General features: G+C 48.2%; 5 protein-coding genes across 7 annotated transcripts; 3 read left to right on the top strand and 2 right to left on the bottom strand.

The window, feature by feature from the left end:
• Positions 1-13: 13 nt before the first annotated feature.
• On the top strand, positions 14-5,489 carry LOC136198017 (protein sidekick-1-like). Its single transcript, XM_065987927.1, has 16 exons — positions 14-119; positions 183-482; positions 537-824; positions 881-1,168; positions 1,220-1,480; positions 1,533-1,823; positions 1,876-1,943; positions 1,995-2,226; positions 2,283-2,359; positions 2,411-2,645; positions 2,701-2,958; positions 3,014-3,280; positions 3,337-3,789; positions 3,845-3,893; positions 4,028-4,706; positions 5,066-5,489. Exons 1-16 carry the CDS (start codon positions 50-52, stop codon positions 5,204-5,206), a joined length of 3,957 nt encoding a protein of 1,318 aa, XP_065843999.1. The 5' UTR covers positions 14-49; the 3' UTR covers positions 5,207-5,489.
• LOC136198080 (mRNA turnover protein 4 homolog) lies at positions 3,846-6,630 on the bottom strand. The gene is made up of 9 exons (XM_065987998.1): positions 6,590-6,630; positions 6,486-6,544; positions 6,328-6,431; positions 6,184-6,274; positions 6,055-6,113; positions 5,841-5,992; positions 5,709-5,785; positions 4,784-5,652; positions 3,846-4,722 (listed from the first exon to the last, which is right to left on the bottom strand). The coding sequence occupies exons 1-8, from the start codon at positions 6,615-6,617 to the stop codon at positions 5,557-5,559; spliced, it is 666 nt and encodes a 221-aa protein (XP_065844070.1). The 5' UTR covers positions 6,618-6,630; the 3' UTR covers positions 3,846-4,722; positions 4,784-5,556.
• A 23-nt stretch (positions 6,631-6,653) lies between these two features.
• Positions 6,654-17,056, bottom strand: LOC136198046 (uncharacterized). Of its 3 annotated transcripts, XM_065987968.1 has the most exons (11): positions 15,189-17,056; positions 9,565-15,084; positions 8,764-9,475; positions 8,570-8,707; positions 8,424-8,519; positions 8,326-8,373; positions 7,861-8,260; positions 7,639-7,804; positions 7,251-7,584; positions 6,977-7,205; positions 6,654-6,919 (listed from the first exon to the last, which is right to left on the bottom strand). In XM_065987968.1, the coding sequence occupies exons 3-11, from the start codon at positions 9,442-9,444 to the stop codon at positions 6,708-6,710; spliced, it is 2,304 nt and encodes a 767-aa protein (XP_065844040.1). In that variant the 5' UTR covers positions 9,445-9,475; positions 9,565-15,084; positions 15,189-17,056; the 3' UTR covers positions 6,654-6,707. The 3 variants fall into 3 exon arrangements, with proteins under 3 accessions (XP_065844040.1, XP_065844033.1, XP_065844047.1); XM_065987961.1 differs by having other exon boundaries at positions 8,764-15,084; XM_065987975.1 differs by lacking the exons at positions 9,565-15,084; positions 15,189-17,056 and having other exon boundaries at positions 8,764-9,097; positions 9,150-9,343.
• On the top strand, positions 9,838-12,472 carry LOC136198070 (uncharacterized). Its single transcript, XM_065987986.1, has 10 exons — positions 9,838-9,954; positions 10,146-10,607; positions 10,661-10,768; positions 10,825-10,875; positions 10,933-11,040; positions 11,099-11,140; positions 11,200-11,352; positions 11,406-11,442; positions 11,503-12,166; positions 12,222-12,472. The coding sequence occupies exons 1-10, from the start codon at positions 9,885-9,887 to the stop codon at positions 12,366-12,368; spliced, it is 1,842 nt and encodes a 613-aa protein (XP_065844058.1). The 5' UTR covers positions 9,838-9,884; the 3' UTR covers positions 12,369-12,472.
• Positions 12,575-16,283, top strand: LOC136198025 (neural cell adhesion molecule 2-like). Its single transcript, XM_065987939.1, has 13 exons — positions 12,575-12,678; positions 12,737-13,033; positions 13,083-13,427; positions 13,487-13,795; positions 13,849-14,124; positions 14,175-14,471; positions 14,524-14,775; positions 14,833-15,114; positions 15,213-15,497; positions 15,551-15,601; positions 15,655-15,768; positions 15,831-15,882; positions 15,958-16,283. Exons 1-13 carry the CDS (start codon positions 12,621-12,623, stop codon positions 16,148-16,150), a joined length of 2,811 nt encoding a protein of 936 aa, XP_065844011.1. The 5' UTR covers positions 12,575-12,620; the 3' UTR covers positions 16,151-16,283.
• Positions 17,057-17,175: the final 119 nt, after the last annotated feature.

Genomic DNA, 17,175 nt, shown 5'->3' with positions numbered 1-17,175 from the left:
TGCGCATGCGCAAATTGCTGAGTCGAAAAATCGGTTCGTGTCGGTTGCGATGCCTATGCGATTAGCCTGGACGCTTATCCAGACGGTGCTAGTTGCTTTCATCTTTTTGAAATTTGGAAGTAAGACAGGGAGATTCCATATGGCGGACACACCCTCCAGCCGAGGAAACTCTAATTTTTTAGATTGTCAGATTTCGCTATTCCTTTCATTGCCATCGACCTCTATTCTTGTGAAAGGAGGAGACTATTCATCGGGGATTATAACCTGTTTTGCCACAGGGGTGACTTCTCTCGAGTTGCTTCGATTTGATGCTGGAGGAAGTCGTAGTGTTGTTTCTACTACAAAAGTACCTGTTCCTAACGGTTTTACCCTGGCTTTTGCTAACCCTAATGTCGGCGTTGACGCTGCTGGTCTTTACCAATGCGAAGCCAAAGACAATTTAGGGAACACGAAGCGAGAAAATGCTACAATTTACGTCGACGGTACGTTCTTTCAAAACGATAATTTTTTGACGAAACATTCTGTTCTGTAATTAGTCCCACCTTACACAAGTGGCGTTTTTGCTCATTCTAATCCGTCAAGTGGCATTGTGACTGAGGGAACGTCATTCTCAATCAACTGCTCAGCAGATGCATCAATCAGCCCCGCTCCAGTTATTGATCTACTTCACATGGGATCTGCTTCAAACAGTACTACTATAGGCTATGAACTGATCTACGTTGTTGGCAGTGCAAGCAAGGCAGATCAAGGCAGTTACGAGTGTTTTGTAAAAAATCGGAAGGGCAATGTAACGAAAAGCCTACCTAATTCAATTTCTGTTCTAAGTAAGTGCAGACGTATCTTCTGATTTGCTTTTATCTGTACTTATGAGATCATTTAGTACCAGCCAAAGTGGACAGATTTACAACGATCATCAACGCTCCTAATAATAATAGACAGGTTGAAATAGAAGAGGGAACCGACGAACAATTCGAATGCACAGCTTTGGGAGATGGACCACTGAGACTTAAATTACTTCACAACAACCAATCTCTCAATGAAAGTGTCAGTTCAACTGTAAGAGCCAAGTTGACGTCAGTAACAATCGGGCAAGACGATGGAACATATACATGCACGGCTGTCAACGATGTAGAAACGGATAAAGAAAATCTTACCATCACTGTTTACAGTAAGACCATCTCGTCTGTTTAATGAGATTGGCACTGCCATGTTTGTGTAGAAAAAGCATCAATCAAATCATTTAATAATGCAAGTCAATGCATAGAAAGCGGTGCAGTAGTCACACTTGAGTGTGTAGCGGAGGGACATCCTACACCCGATGTCAGAATATTTTTTAATCCGCGTGACGTCGAATTACAATCTGCGAAAGGAAAAGCAAGCTACAACGTTACTGCAGCTACAAATCTCAGTGGCCCGTACACGTGCAATACCAAGAATAAATATAACACGCAAAACAGAACGTTCACGTTACGCGTTGCTCGTAAGCGCGCAAGGTGGGGTTTATGAATGGGTCCTAAAGTGGGTTTGTTTAGGCGAGCCTGATGCACCCACGAATGTACAAGTTGGCGACGGCGCATCAGGAGCTAATGAACTGAAGTTCACGTGGACGGCTCCTGATCACCAGTGTGATACTGACTTTCCTGTCATCAGATATAGATTCTTGTGTAGTGGAGGAGGATCTACGCCAATTGATGTGATTTCAGTATCCGCAGAGCAATCTGTAGCAGAATCATCATTTCAGCCATCAATTCGTTACAATTGTTCAGTCAGTGCGGAGAATTCCATTGGGAATAGCAGTCAAAGCATTCCTTTTCTACTTAGGGGTGAGTACAGATATTTTGATCAGTTTCCTTTGACAGCGTTGTTATAATATAGAGCCTAGCGGATCTCCTGGACAACCAATGGCTCAGACAATGCCAAGATCAGCGCTTGTGTCATGGACAGTGAGTTCCAGAACGTTTCACTGTGTATTGTTTAATAATGTGAGAATGTAGGCTATACCCGCAGAGAATCAGCACGGAGTCATTCGAAATTACACCATCAATGTTTCGTGCGTATCAGACCACTGCATGAGCAAAAATCCGTTTACACTGTCATCTACGTCCCTGCAACAAAATGTAGTCGGACTGTCTCCCAACACAAACTATACAGTGGAAGTGAGTGGTCACAACGTGATTGGAGAAGGGCCCAAAACTTCGCCGTTAACGTTTACAACTAAGCCTGATAGTAAGAGAATCTCTGTTGAAATGTACAGATATTTGCATTGACTGGTGTTTCTGCAGAGCCAACTGGATATCCGCAATCACTTGACATTCCTCAGGAATCCGTTTATCCAACCAACTTCACAGTGACGTGGCAGGTTTGTGAAGTAGACATCATGACTAGAAATGAGATATGACATAATGTGTAGAAAATCCCGGATAATCAACAAAATGATGATATAACATTGTACAAAGTGTATGTTGAGTGCGTGACTCCATCATCAAACTGTCGCGCTCAAACTATATCAGTCGATCCTCCACGTCTCAGTGTTGAGATTACCAATCTAAGTCCGTTCACTATGTACAGAGTGACGGTATCAGGATCAAATGCAGGAGGCGAAGGGCCAAAGAGTCCTCCTAGTTCTACGACTACCGCTCAAGGAGGTATGATCCTTCCTCTGCGCATTTACGTCATCAATTTCACATACAATGTTTTTAGTACCTGGTCCAGTGCAAAATCTGATAGCCACTCCATTCAATACAACAGCAGTGAATGTGTCTTGGACAGAGCCATCCGTTCTAAACGGACAGTTTCAGCGCTATGACGTTACCTATTCGCTCAGTGGAAAGACTCTCAACACAATGACGACTTCCATTGTAATAGGAAATCTAATGGACGAGAAGTACACGTTTGAAGTAAGAGTGGTAACTGGAGGAGGAAACAGTCAACAGAGAACAGCGGAACAGCGTCCCGTCTGTAAGACGACTTCGTTGTCTGTAGCTTAACATCAATGCAGACTCTTGTTTTTTAGTTCCTCCCACAGTATCAGGTCCCGAAAAGACCATTCCTCTGGAGTTCAATTCCAAAAGAGCGATTTCGTGTGACTTTCGAAGCTATCCATTCAGAGGCGTGGCCAAACTGATGAGATCTAACGAGGACCTGACTTCATCAGCCGACGTCAGTAACAGAACAGAAGCTCCTCCACACAGTCAGCGTCTGACGTACACTGTAAGTGAAGTTGGATCCTATTCGTGTGCGTTTGCTGGCCCAGCAGATCCCGCCACGTTTGAAGTAACTGGTATGTACGAAACTCTTTAATTAATTAAGCAACTAATTTCAATAATTGTTTGACAGCTCCGGCCGAAATTATCAATTCAACACAGGATCCAGTGACTCTCGGTGGGTCATCTATTTCAATATTTGTCGAAGCCAGACAGTATCCAGATATACCAGAAATCAGTTGTGCAGATTTGACAGGCGAAGTATCAACATTGGAATCTCCAGATGGGGCTAACTACAGAAGAGCTACATTCACTGTACCAACAGCGCGCACTGTGGACTGCAGCATTGTTGGAACTGACAAGACAGTGAGTATAATGATTGAGGAAGGTGTCTCATCTGAGGCAGAGACGGGTCCAATCTTCGGTCTTCCGGACTGGTATGACTACTTGGTCATTGGCATAATTGGCCTCTTCGGACTTCTGCTGCTTATCTTGCTTTTATTTGCGTGTTGCTGCTGTTGCTGCCACGACAAGCTTCCCTTTTGCTGCCTAAAATGCTATGATGCATGTTGCTGCTCAAGTTATGGTAAGTAGTAACCTAACCAGAAGCTAGTTCATGAATGTGAATTTCTTTTCTTCAGAGAAGACCGACGGTCAGACAACCGTGGAGTTAAAGACCACCAAAATGAGGTAGGAACTGGGGTGGAACATGAAGTCTCCTGTACTAAGAACATTAGACTTCTGAGAACAGGATATCCTTAGCAGCTGAACACGTGTACGCTTCCAGGGAAATCCTCTTACGTTGTCCTTTCTTTCTTCAACAGGCGAATCAGCAGCCACGGCGGACCGCAAGTCTACGGCCACCAGGGCGTCGCCACCGACGAATTTGGTGGCTACGACGACGTTGCCTTTGGACCAGGCGGCCAAGGGCCAACCACATTCAAACCGGGCTCTCGCAAATCATCGAAGATACATGAATACGACACGGTGGCGGCCGACATCGCCGCAGGTGGCGGCGGCGGCGAAGACGCCGGCGGATACGAAACAATCGGCAAGCACTCGAAGCCGATAACAAAAGCGGTCGCCATGGCAGCGGCCCAGCAACACGCGGCGAGCCCGTCGGTCGGTTCGGAAGGCGAAGAGGCGGGAGGTCCCGGCGTGCCGTCCCAGGCTTGGAATCCGCCCGATACGAGCCTCGTGATTGGGAATGACCAATCGTACTCGATGGTCGACATGTCGAAGAAGAAGCGCCCGTCGAAGGGCGGCGGCGGCGACGACGAATACGCGCAGGTGGACAAGGTGCGGAAGAAGTCGTCGACGGCGCGCAGGGATCCCGAGTTCGATGATCCGGCTTACGCGATCGCCGCCACTACCGGTGGCGATCACGGCAAGTCGTCGTCGTCGTTCAGGAAGCAATCGAAGTCGCGCGGTGCCGCCGCCGCCGACGACGACGGGCAGGCGTACGCTCAGGTCGATGTATCAAGGAAGAGCCGCTCGCGAAAGGTGAGACGGGTAGCAGCTGTAAGGAAAGAGAACGATAAACGGGGAGAGAATATCTAACGGAGAAATAGGCCCAGTACCGTGGCCTGGAAACCCTTAGTTGATACTTGCTCCCTTGAGTAGGTCCTCAGTCATTCTTCTATAATCACCCGAGTGCTTTGCCCCACACAATGAATCTTAGTCAGGTTCTTAGTCAGGTTCTTATTGAGGGGATTTGGGACCTAGATTTAAGATCGTTTTACCGTGTCAAGGGTGACTATAATATGGGGGGCCCCTTGTTCAGTTTCTTCTCTCTAATAATTTGACAGCTCGTTCCTCGATACCTTCGTCTAAGCGTCGACTCTGACGTCAATTTTATTTAGGCCCCGCAACAACAAGACCTCGAGTACGCGGCTATCGATCACAGCCAGAGGAACGGCCCGGGGGATGTACGCCGTTCCGAAATTGCCACCGAATACAGCTCCATTCGCCCGCCGAGCGGCGTGCTCCAGGACGAGCTGTAGATCCCAAGAGAAAAGGAATCAACAGTACTAATGTCACGTGAACGTCATTCAATGTTTCTTCATGTTCTTTTTATCTACCAGCCACGTCTCGTGTTAGTTTATCGGGTTTTTTTCTACTTTGATCGTGATTATCGTAGTCTTTTGTGTTATTGAGGGCAGTCTTAGGTGGTATGATTGAACTTAGTATGCATGCGAATCAAGTGCTTTTCATTTTTTTTCTACGGCTAAGGTCATTTTTTTGTGTGTGTGTGTGAGGACACTAATAAAATCGATGGCATCATAAGCAAGCACGGCTCCGATTTTCCCGCGAGGAAATGCACTTTTTTTATGAAATCGAATTCTTACTTGACCTACTTATCCGCCGCCGAAAGGTCCGTCATCGTGCCGCCCGACCACACGCTCTCCAACTTCACATGAAATTCGATCATAGGACGTCCAAATAATTTCTTATAAGAAAAAACAATAATTAAATAAATACACAGTAGAATATGTCGGAGCTCACTAGTAATTTGGCTTGATCCGGAGAAAGTTCGTCTCCTTCGGAGCAGATCCTATAGTCCTCCGTCAACGTGACAACTCCTTCATTGAGATGGAAATAAGGAAAACTGTTCCATTCAGATTGCTGATAGTCTACCTTTCTTTAGTGCTACAGGAAGTCCAAGCTGTCTCAACTGCGGCTCCATCGAATGAGGGAAGTCGTCGAGCGGACCGGCGTCGAGTATGACGTCAAATGAGGCCGCAGTGCCAGCTCTGGCATAGTCGGGTTCCTTGAACTTCTTGAACCAACTGAGTCAAAAAAAAATCCGTTAACTAAAAAATACTTTTCATATACATATTATGACCATTACTCTATGACGTGGTGTTTGTCTTGATTAGTGAATAAAAGGCCTACATTACCCTTGAGTCTCTAAAAAAGAATCAGAATCCCGTGTTAGAAAAAAACAACCTGCTGCCTTGAAAATATTTTTGCTGTGTACCTCACTTAGTTGATGAAGATTCTCCTTGCGTTCCTCCTCTGGAGTCTTCCCCAGAGCGACGGCCATTACTTTGTTTTTACCAAAAAAGAATCTAAAAGAAGATTAAAGTCTGTGCGCGTAGAAGAGGGGCCCCCCTTTTGCTACCTGCTGTCTTTCCACTGCGTTCTCACGTCCTTCAGCTTGCTATTTCGCATGTTTTCCACGCTGAAGACAAAAATACTCGCATAGTTATCGACGCTGTCGCGTACCTAAAGAGAAATAACGCGTTGGGAGACGAGAAATCGAGCTCTCGCGAGTTTTACTTCGTCGAGCAGCGTTTTCTTCCTTTCGACCCCCTTCTTTTTAGTTCGCGTAAGAGAAACTAGTCACAAGTATTAGAAACCAAGAGCGTGCAGTGGCGAATTACTGAGTTTCGCTCGCTTCGACTTCGGCATGCCGCGTGCACATGTGGAAATCCCGTATGCATTTTTTTTAAAATTTCTTTTACACGTAAAAGCAAGACAAAACATTTCAAAAAAACATTTTTATAATTTAGTCCACGCCCAATTATCTGGCCTAGAACGTAAAAATATTTCAAAAAAATCTTCAGACAATGACTGGAAAGATGGCCTCTCTGATGGATGACAGTTCAGACACAAATTAGTCATCACCTCAAACCATTCGGGAGCCTCAGCTACCGCTTTTGGCAGCCCAGGACATTCCTTGTTGTGCTGGTGAATTACAGTGGCAGTTTCATCTAACCAAAAAAGTAGGTATCTACCTGCCTTTTGAATAATAATAATATTATTCTTACGAAAAGGACGCTCCATTTCTCGAATTTGCCACAGTATCACGCCAAAGCTATAAACGTCCGACTTCTTTGCTATTTCTAATTTCTTTTCACTGTCATCCACTCCATAGGGAATTAATTTGTATCGTTCAGGAGCAATGTATGAAGGAGTGCCCGACGGTGTCCTGTCTTCGCTGTGACGCTTTGTTAGCGAACTTACGTCTCTAACCTTGGCCAAGCCAAAGTCACAAATCTAAATGACGGTTCTACAGTCAATCCTGTGAGACTGGTTCATTACCTTGCACTGCAATTTTACTCTTACGCCTTCCTTGACCTCCTTAATCAAAACATTTTTCGGTTTCAAATCGAGATGTATTACTGTTGGTTGGCTTTTGTGAAGGTGAGACATTCCACATGCAATTTGTTGTGCAACGTCACATCTATTTTGCCACTGTCTCATTTGCCCGTGATCATCTTGAATTAGCCGCTTGTGCAAGTTTTCGCCGCCTACGTACTCCAAAACCAACGCAAAGAATCTAGTCTCACAGCAAATGCCAACAAGTGGTAGAACGTTACGGTGCGGACGTATGCAAAGAAGAACTTTAGCTTCTTTGCAAAGCAGCTCTTCTTCTCTGCATCATACAAAATATCAAAACTAATTAACATATGACAATGTGGCACCAAACTCGTCATTTCGTCGCCTTTCTTTGATAAAGACCTTGAGAGCTACGGTTTTTCTTTTATAAACTGCTTTATAAACTTCGGAAAATCCTCCACTGTCAATGAAGTCTCCACCGTCCTCGTCATAAACCAATTCTAACTTTCTAATACGTTTTTCCGCAAAGCGAGCATCTGATGCATAGATACAAATTAGAATCAACTTAGATAGACGTAACAACTCTGAATACCCGCAAACAAGGTGGCTAGGTTTTTTTTCTCTTTTGTCTTTAAACCTGTCAAGCGTTGGTAAAGGTCATCGCCTCCTTTCAGTCCCCGCACCACGTCACAAAAATGATAAAAACTTGATCTGTCTCTGCAGCTAAGGATATGAACGAGTTTTCGAGCACTAGCTTCATATGAAGCAGCACTAGTGATTTCAGCTCGTTCAGAAACAGACAAGCCAATCAAGGTGCACGTAAGTTTGCTCAGGAGATCTTCTTTTTGCAACAGCTTAGCAAGATGCGGAACGCATTCGTCAATTTCAACAGATGATACCGATGCCGGCAAGTTTGGATAGGGCAATTTCTTCAACCTAAGTTTGCTTATCTTCTTCTTCTTGACATCCATGTCATGACTCATACGGTTGGCCTTAATTAATTAATGTACAGGTACTGTACGTCTAGACAAGGTAGGAAAGAAAAACGTGCATTTACCTTTTGCTGATAATTATCCAAAGTCACAACTACTTTCTCAGCGAGACTCTAAATAATTGTGTTTTTTGAATATTCTCTACAGCTGGGAAAGTAGCTACCTTCATTTTCAAACGTTTTTTCTCCATGACTGATGATAATATGCTTAGCTTGCTTAAGCACGTTTGTCCGTGATCATACGTTTTTTCAGTTAAGACCTACGTCGTGTTTACAGATCTTGTCAGATATAACAAAAAAACGAAAGTACCTTGATCTTTCCAGCAGTCCTGCACAGTAGGTCCTCACAACTATCAACGAAAGTCAAAACGCCATCCACCCTTTTACTCAAGATTTTTGCTGTCTTGTTGCTGGTTCTGACTCTAGTAGTTTTGATTCTGATGTAGCGCTACAAACACAGGTAGAATTTCAGCTTGTTGCAACCGTCAAAAACAGGATACGTACTAAAAGAGTTGCTGATGACTGCAACCGACCTTTCAAGCCAAAAAGCGGACGCAACTGTAGTGGAGGCAAATCTAATACTTGAAGAGCAGCAAGATCATCAAGCTCAACTAAATCAGCAATGCATTCAAGAGATGAAAGTTCTCTGACAAACTGAATGAAACTGCGGCTCGAAACAATGAAAGTTATAAGACTTCCTTCGGAGGGAGGCTCTTGATAAATACTGAAACTCTTGACGCCAGTAACATATGAAAACAGGCGTTTCCGCAGCCTTGCCAGCGTTTGGGGCGACGTCTGCGGCAAGACAAAACTCATACCGCAACTTTCAGGAATAAAGCTGGCAAAGCCACATTTGCTGAGAACGCGCCCAAGCTCTTCAGTGGACTCACACGTTCTGTGATCTCGGGTGGGCCCTTGACCCACGACCTCTTGGAGTCCCCAGAGCGCACATTCCGCATCATAATCGACCGTTTTCGTGTTAGATTGACTGCCGAGGCGAAGCAGCTGGAAGTTCAGCAGCGTTGAACTAAAGGAATGGAAAGTGCTTGGCCGACGTTTTTCCATCGCACTGATGAAACTGGCGACAACATTTTGGGGAGCTTGGGGGTCTTCCAACGCTTTGAGGATGCCGGGTAATAGATCATCGCGCAGGGAGACGCGCTGACAAATGTGCGGGTCGTACATCGGCTCTGATCGGCTCGTAAACTCGTAAACACTAATAGAGAAAGCCCGTATGCATTCTTCCTTTCTTTTTGTTGTTCGCGTAAGTGAAACTAGAAACCCCACAAAGACCTCCAAACTTACTGAGTTTCTCCCGCTTTGATTTCGACGTGAGAACCATCAATGAGGTCAAATTATCTGACGAGCAGTGCCCCAAATCATTCATACATAGATAGACTCATTAGACTGCAGTAGCTAAGCACCATGCAGCGTGCTACATACCATTCAACTTCAATCAGAATCCGCCCAGGAACTACAGTGCAGGAAACAGATTTGATTAGGCAGCGGAAGCCACTTGCGACCCACTACGTATATAAACAGACGTTATATCCTTCAAGAGTCATAAGCCACAGCCAATCTCCTCCTCTGTCCTGTCCAAGTGCTCCCCCGTTCGTTTCCCGAGAATGTCAATCATAGGTGTCACTTGCACCATCATTGTACTCTATCTCGCCACGACGCAAACGGTCACAAAAGGTACGACGACATCCACCAGTAGCATCTAAGTATGTGGAGCGTTTGACGTCTCGATTTGTCCACGCGCATGTTTCGCCTCGGCGTCGCGTTGCTATAGAACCCTAGTCTAGCCGCGAATAACAAGGAGTAACCGAGCGTGAGAAGCTTCTAAAGCGATTTCGCCGCTGTAACGAAGCCTAACGCGTGTCCAGGTAGCGAAGCGTGCGATTCGTCGCCGTGTCGCCACAACGCTACGTGCGTCGACGACGGCGCCGCCGGCAACTACACGTGCCACTGCGTCGGACCGTACGTCGGACGCAATTGCGAATCGTACAACTGCACGACGAATAATCCATGCGAAAACAACGGCGTCTGCGAGTCGTGCTTCATCAATAACAATAGCTGTTCGTCGAGCGGCGACGCGATTGGGCGCGGATTCGCGTGCGTCTGTCCCGACGGACGATTCGAGGGCGTTCTGTGCGACGTCGACGTCGACGAGTGCGCTACGCGGCCGTGCCCCAACGGGACGACGTGCAATAACACGTACGGCGGATACGAATGCCTGTGCCGCGCCGGAGAGACATCGTGCTCCGCTTCGTCGTCGTCGTTGTTGCCGTCGACTGCGGTGGTTCCAACTCTGGCGCCTTTGACGTCATCCTTCGTTGTCGGAACAGGTGGGTCTCCGCGTGTTTAGATAGACCGTCCTGGTTTAGTCCGGTTCTCGTAGATCTTCGAACGTTGACGCTCTTTCAGCGAGGCGTGACTCCGACCGTTTCACCGTCGTTGCCGGCGACGACGTCCCCGATCGCTCCTACGTTCGTGCTAGCCCCGTCCGGTAACGAATCGACTGTTCGACACAGACTCTGTCTAATGCTTTCCCTTTGCGTGTAGCCACCCCCGGAGAGAATGCTGAGACCGCCCCGAGAGACTTTTCATCACAAGGTACGGAGAAATCGTTTTTTTTGGCGCCTAAAGAGAGAATAATTTGTTTCTTTTTAGCTCCTATTATTTTTGTTGCCTCCACTAGTGAGCAGATTGCGTTTTCTTCTTCTTCGATACCACTTCCAGAGAACGTTCGCTCAACGTCCTTCATTTCTCCATCGCAGAGTACGATATCTAGCAAGATATGTTGCATGATTCGATGTGATTATCGTCGTCTCTTTAGCTCCAGCGCCAGTCGCTACTCCTACTGCTTTCCCCCTTCCGCGTAATATATTTCACGCATTCAAATCAGTCCAGACATCTAAGTTCGTATTGAATACCTAGGTCCTCTCGTTTACCCAGCCGGGGTGGCTGACGAATTATTTGGCGTGTTGAATCCCTACTTTCTCGGCATAATTGGTGGAGCAATTATTTTCTTCATCGTCTTGTTCATATGGGCTTGTCGTCGCTGCATCCGAAATAAGAGCAAGAAAAAACGTACACAATCTCATATAATGTACCGCTGGATAATAAACGCTCTCTATATATAGATGAAGCGGAGATACTGAGAATAAAGGAAGCATTAGCGTAAGACATCTCCCTAATGAATCCCAATGTAACCTCCTTTATTGATTTCCAAACGCATAGGCTCGGACCCGTCAGCGCTCGATACGCCGTCGACGGACCCAGCAGCAAGGACAACAGTCGCGCGGCGAGCGTCGTGCCGACGGACAACGACGAGCACATAATGATCAGTCGAAAGAGCAGTCGCAACAGCCTCGCCGCCTCCGCCGCATCCCTCGCCTCCGTCGCCAACCCAATCGTCGCCGACTCCGACGACGACTCCGACGACGAACATATTCCGAGTCACACATCGTTTCACGGCAGTTCGCGCGGAACGATACCGAGAGCGATAACGATGCCGGCCGGTTCGCTGAACGACGCCATCTACGTCAATCGAGCGGCGGTGATGAATCAAGCGTCACAGAAAGGGTTTCCACGACGACCTGCGTCGTCCGTCTTTCGCATTCCGCCGCCGCCGCCCGTCGATGCGATGTCGCTCAACGCGCCGCTGTCGCCGCCGCCTGGATTCGGACCGACTTTTCCGCCGTTTCCGTCGCAATCCAATTTTCCTTTTTCGACTGCTCCTCCCGTTGTCGTCGGTTTGCCGCCGCCGGAGATGAGACGATTGTCGATGCCGGTCGGTGTCGGCGACGGGAGATACAGTCGATCGCCGGCGCAGGCACGATCCCATTCGATCGGCGTCGGTAGGGATAACGTCATCTACGAAACAATTCCGCATCTAAATGACGTAAGTGCGAATTTTTTCGCGACGTTGCTATGACGCAAATTATTGATTTTTTTAGTATTGTTCGCTTCCGCGCGGCGGGTTGATGAAGCCGCCTGAGCCGGATCATCCGCCTGAGCCGGATCATCCGCCTCCGCCGCTCAGTCCGGACGTGGAGCGACGTTTCGCTCCGCGTCACGTCGACGAGACGAATTTCACCGCGTGAAAAAACTCTTTTGTACAGCTCTAAGTTATAGCTCTCCCACTTTTCTCTTTCCACGCGCTTGCCTCTAAAATCGGACTAAGAGAGTTGACGGCTCCGTGAAAGAATTCTCGCCTCGCTGGATGGAACTCCTTTGATAGGTCGATTCGCTTGCGTGCGAAGAAAATTGAAAGTAACGGCTCCAACGTCACTCCCTGCTGCCAAGTTGAAGAAAGAAGCAACGAAAGCTCGGTCTCTCCCCACATAGCGATTCCCATGGCGACGACGGCAAAACTCCTCGCCATCTATCTGCTCCTACACGAAGCCTACATCAGTACGCAAAAGTCTCAAAGCCCTACGCATTCCCTAAATCTTAGACATCATTTGCGCAGTAGTCGTCGCTCTTCCAAAGTTCGTCGAAGAGCCCGTCGACACCGACGCAAACATCAACAAACCGGCGGCGCTCTCCTGTCGCGCGATCGATCCGTCGTCGTCGTCGTCGTCCTTGACGTACACGTGGCGTTTCAAGGGCGTCGACTTTGACGTCGACGCGAATCGCGTCTACAACGAATCGTCAGGCCACCTGCGCATCGCCTCGGTCAATCCGTTCGTCGCCGGATTCTACCAGTGCGTCGTTCGAAGTAGCGTAGGAATTCTCGTCAGTCGCAAAGCGCATCTCCGTTACCGATGTACGCACGAAATCATTGTCTGATGATAAGACGACTCTTCTTTATGCAGACGTGAGTCCGTTTACTAAAGATCCGGTCGACGCTCGTTTCTACGCCAACCCTCAACCGGGCGTCGGTACGGCGGCGTTTCAGTGCACCGTCCGCCACATCGAGAACCTGACGCCGCCGACGATCGTTTGGGAACGCGTTTCGAGCGCTGGCGCGGCTGAGGAGATCGTGCCGACGCCCGGCGGCGGCGGACGATTCGAGAACTACACGCAATTTCAAACGGGCGACACGGCGACTCTTCAAATCCACGGACCCGTGGATGAGGACTTTGAATATTCGTATCGATGCATGGCAAAAGGCGGCAACGCGAGAATGGCGAGCGCCAACGCCCAGCTGATTAAAACGAGTGAAATTCAATTAACGAAAACGTAATTTTTCGCTAATTGAATTTTTTCCTCTTCGAAGGCGATCCGACGTACGACACGGTAGCCTTTACGACAATTCCGCCCGTCAATATCGACGCGACGGGAACCGATGTCTTCGTCATGGGATGCTCGATACGCGGCGAGGATAATGTCGTCTGGATCGACTTGAACGACGGCAAGGTCATCTTCATGAACGGCGAAATCGACCCGACGTCGACGACAAAATTCAATCGCGTCGGAAAGACGAATTTGAAGGGGCGAACAAACGAGTCCGCCGACTCGGGTCGATTCATGTGCCAGGCTCTCAAGGCGACGCCCAACGTGCACATAACGACCGTTATCGTCGGAGGTTTCCTAATTCGCTTATGTGACCGGCGTCTCTAAACATTGTTTTGGGTTTAGATGCTCCCCTAGTTCGACCGGCCACCGAACGTGTCGTGATTCGAGAAAGAGACGAATCGCCTTTTCGGTTCGCCTGCGAGACGACGGCGGGAACGGAACCGCTCGTCTACGAGTGGATGCTGAACGGCGCGCCGGTGCCGGACTCCGTCAACGTCGTCGACTCGGGAGCGACGATTTCGATCGATCGCGTGACGGACGAACACTACGGCATATTTCAGTGTTTCGTCACGAACGCGTACGGAAACGATCACTCGAGCACGTTTCTTGATGTCGTCTGTAAGATATAAGATCAATCAATGATGAAGGATTTAGGAGAATTTTTCTAGATCCGGCTAAGGTGACGGTTGGGCCGGTGAATACGGTCGCTCTCGTCGGAGATTCGGCCGTTCTTCACTGTTCGGCCAAAGGCAATCCGTCCAATATCACCTACAATTGGTTCAAAGTGTCCAAGCTCGGTGCGCGAGTTCGAGCGACCGAAATCAACTCGTCGAGATACGTCGTCACGACGACGGGCTCTCTGCGAATCGATCGCGTTCAAATAGCCGACTCGGGCACGTACGAATGCGCGCCAAGCAACGCCGAGGGCACGGGTACGACCGCATCAGCCAATCTAACGATTGCCAGTAAGAAATCGTCATAGTCTTATTGACGTGTCTTGATGATTCTTTGCCTAAGTTCATCCCGCTGTCATCTCGCCCGTCGTTATTGTACGAGTCAATATTACAGATACGGCCATTTTACCGTGCAAAGGGTCCGGTCATCCGCCGCCGCGTTTCAGCTGGGAGACGTCGCTTCCCGGGCGCAGTTGGATCATAAATCATTCGCTTCACATACCCGACGTGCGACAGTCGGACGAGGGAATGTACGTCTGCATGGTGACGAACATCGCCGGAACGGTTCGACAAACCACACGACTCGTAGTCCAATGTAAGGAAGAATTTTGTTCAATTTCTCTCCTCGTTGAAATGTTCTTTTTTTTTCCAGTTCCGCCTAAAGCGACTGCCGAGGCGACTGTCTACGCGACGCTCGACGACCATCTGGACATCATTTGCGTGGTGACGTCGCAACCCGCGCCGACCGTAAAGTGGTATTCCGGCAATCGACTCTTCAACGGGGAAATGAGTCGAACGACAGCGATCGACGTCAACGTGTACGAGAGTCGACTCGTCTTGCACAGCATAGAGGATCGCCACTTCGGAACGTATCGTTGCGAGGCGAGAAATCTCCTTGGAAAATCTGAAAAAGAGATCATTGTCAAGAGAAAAAGTAGGGTGAACGTATTTCTAATACATGTGTATAAAGGCATAGACCCTATTCATACTAGAGATTTATAGACTTACTAACTGTTTTTTTCTGCTTTTTAGCTGTTCCTGAAGCTCCCCTTCTCGTTGGCGTTTCGACCGTCTCCCACGACACCGTTCTCATCGAATGGACGCCCAATTTCAACGGCGGCTCTCCGGTAACGGGATTCATCATCGAAATATTTCACAACGGCACGGACACGGGCGAACGACGCGTCGTCTCGGCAGACAGCATGACGGAGCACGTCAATCGGCTCCAATCCGACACGCTGTACGGATTTCGCGTCAAGGCGGCGAATCAGATAGGCGAGAGCGAACCGAGCGTCATACACGAAGCAAAAACACACGGTAGAGACGTCGAGAAGAGGTCGAAATAAAAAAATCAATAATTTTTTTCATAGCTGAGGAGCTCAATTCTACAGCTTTGCCAACTCTGCTGGAGGCAAAAGGGGGTAATAATGATCGCTGTCTTGGTGCGTGGAGAAGACGACTCTGTTCCTTTTAGATTCGGCGAGGGTGATTGGAATAAGCGTTGGCACTGTTGGCGCATTTCTTCTCATTATCGCCATCATTTCGGGAATCGTAATTGGAATTCTCCATCAAAAGGGGAACTATTCGCGTAAGACCTGACGCGACACGCCAAGTCGGCTCAGAGAAAACGATCTCTCTTTTTTCCCCCAGCTCATCCTCCCGGTCACAACAACAACAACAACAACGTGGAAGAAAACGGAACGTAAGGGAATAGAATAGAGGCTTCCCTTTATAACATATTTAGTCATTGGAATGAAAACTCTTGTTGTTGCTGTAGTGGTCTCAACGGCAATGCTCCGGCGAACGAGATGAAGGAAGTGCCGCTCAAGGAGCCGCCGGAACCCGAACCCGTGCCCGCAAAAGTCGAGCCCGAGCCCGAGCCCGAGCCCGAGCCCGAGCCCATAGCTCTCCCGGACATCAAAGTCGTCAGCGAACCGAGACGATTCCTGGGAAAGGAAACGGAGATGTAGATTGTATCCCGCTCAATCTTTGAAACTTGACGGGGGTTATTAGTATTAGTAGTGTCGTTCTGCTTTCTTTTCCTCCTCGGGGTTCTTGTAGCAGTAGTCGGTGAAGAAATAAAGTTGGTCTGTGATAGTTCGAGTCGAGTGGGTGACAAGATTGTGTCCAGTCTGTCATAATCAAGTCTTGAGGACACAGCGAGGCTTCATATTGTAAACTCCACCGGCGCAGATTTTTTATCACAAGGCACTCTGAGACGTATTGTTTCGTGTATCTGCAACCGCTTTTGCGCACAAGTCTGCTTTTGAAATAGTCACTCATCAGTTGATGGTATATATAGGCTTCTTGCAAACGGCGTTGGCAGGGCTAATCTCCTTTGTCCCCACATGGCAGGAGAATTAACCAGGCAATCAGGAGACAGGTTGTGGAACATTCAGTCCAACGTCATTTCCCACGCTTTTGGATACGGAGATGGAAGTCAACGAATTGAATGAGGGGTCCTTTTATTCAAGATAGACTTGCGGAGAGATATTTGCGGTCGTTCGGACCCAATTCCAGCAAGTGGGGGGGACTCGATTCTTCGAAATCAAAACGATTCTCCTTTCGCGTTGTGACGTCAGACGAGTTTTCTCCTCGAGGGCTTTCTCGCCCGCATGCAGAGATTAGGAGGGGGAGTCGTAATGCAATGCAAAGGCCAGCTCCTCCGCGGTGCGTCTCCGGCCCCGAAACAGTCGCTAATTTGACAAATAGACGACTAATTCCTTCGCGAAACGACGCGGAGATTGACGTGACGTGCGAGATCGTCGTCGAGAGGCGAAACGAAAATCGAAACGACGACGAGCACGCGGGCGTGAGCTTTATCGACGTTCTCATCGCTCCGAGGTGCGTTCGAGGCCCGTGGGCTGGACGGGAAGCCAGTTGATTCAATATCAACACGTTTCACGTGCATGTCCCCGTAAGGTGTATCCGCATCGCTCTAATCAAAACTGCTCAGTTACCTTTATCTCTTCCGCTGGTGCGCAGCAGGAGCTTA

Source organism: Oscarella lobularis, chromosome 1 (genome assembly GCF_947507565.1).
Source record: "Oscarella lobularis chromosome 1, ooOscLobu1.1, whole genome shotgun sequence".
In the NCBI taxonomy this organism is placed as follows: domain Eukaryota; kingdom Metazoa; phylum Porifera; class Homoscleromorpha; order Homosclerophorida; family Oscarellidae; genus Oscarella; species Oscarella lobularis.
Note: the sequence above shows the minus strand (reverse complement) of the source record. Positions and strands in the feature narration are given on the sequence as shown.

What these genes read in the sequence shown, in the direction of transcription:
- LOC136198017 (XM_065987927.1), top strand. Translation starts at nt 50, where the DNA reads ATGCCTATGCGATTAGCCTGGACGCTTATCCAGACGGTGCTAGTTGCT. An exon ending in TACGACTACCGCTCAAGGAG is followed by an intron (nt 2,646 to 2,700) that starts GTATGATCCTTC and finishes CAATGTTTTTAG; the next exon opens with TACCTGGTCCAGTGCAAAAT. An exon ending in AGCGGAACAGCGTCCCGTCT is followed by an intron (nt 2,959 to 3,013) that starts GTAAGACGACTT and finishes CTTGTTTTTTAG; the next exon opens with TTCCTCCCACAGTATCAGGT.
- LOC136198080 (XM_065987998.1), bottom strand. Translation starts at nt 6,617, where the DNA reads ATGCCGAAGTCGAAGCGAGCGAAACTCA. An exon ending in GTCGAAGCGAGCGAAACTCA is followed by an intron (nt 6,545 to 6,589) that starts GTAATTCGCCAC and finishes ACTTGTGACTAG; the next exon opens with TTTCTCTTACGCGAACTAAA. An exon ending in TCCTGTAGCACTAAAGAAAG is followed by an intron (nt 5,786 to 5,840) that starts GTAGACTATCAG and finishes ATCTCAATGAAG; the next exon opens with GAGTTGTCACGTTGACGGAG.
- LOC136198046 (XM_065987961.1), bottom strand. Translation starts at nt 9,444, where the DNA reads ATGTACGACCCGCACATTTGTCAGCGCGTCTCCCTGCGCGATGATCTA. An exon ending in AAAAACGTTTGAAAATGAAG is followed by an intron (nt 8,374 to 8,423) that starts GTAGCTACTTTC and finishes ACAATTATTTAG; the next exon opens with AGTCTCGCTGAGAAAGTAGT. An exon ending in GAGTAAAATTGCAGTGCAAG is followed by an intron (nt 7,206 to 7,250) that starts GTAATGAACCAG and finishes ACCGTCATTTAG; the next exon opens with ATTTGTGACTTTGGCTTGGC.
- LOC136198070 (XM_065987986.1), top strand. Translation starts at nt 9,885, where the DNA reads ATGTCAATCATAGGTGTCACTTGCACCATCATTGTACTCTATCTCGCC. An exon ending in ATCCTTCGTTGTCGGAACAG is followed by an intron (nt 10,608 to 10,660) that starts GTGGGTCTCCGC and finishes CGGTTCTCGTAG; the next exon opens with ATCTTCGAACGTTGACGCTC. An exon ending in AGAATAAAGGAAGCATTAGC is followed by an intron (nt 11,443 to 11,502) that starts GTAAGACATCTC and finishes CCAAACGCATAG; the next exon opens with GCTCGGACCCGTCAGCGCTC.
- LOC136198025 (XM_065987939.1), top strand. Translation starts at nt 12,621, where the DNA reads ATGGCGACGACGGCAAAACTCCTCGCCATCTATCTGCTCCTACACGAA. An exon ending in CCTACACGAAGCCTACATCA is followed by an intron (nt 12,679 to 12,736) that starts GTACGCAAAAGT and finishes TCATTTGCGCAG; the next exon opens with TAGTCGTCGCTCTTCCAAAG. An exon ending in CACACGACTCGTAGTCCAAT is followed by an intron (nt 14,776 to 14,832) that starts GTAAGGAAGAAT and finishes TTTTTTTTCCAG; the next exon opens with TTCCGCCTAAAGCGACTGCC.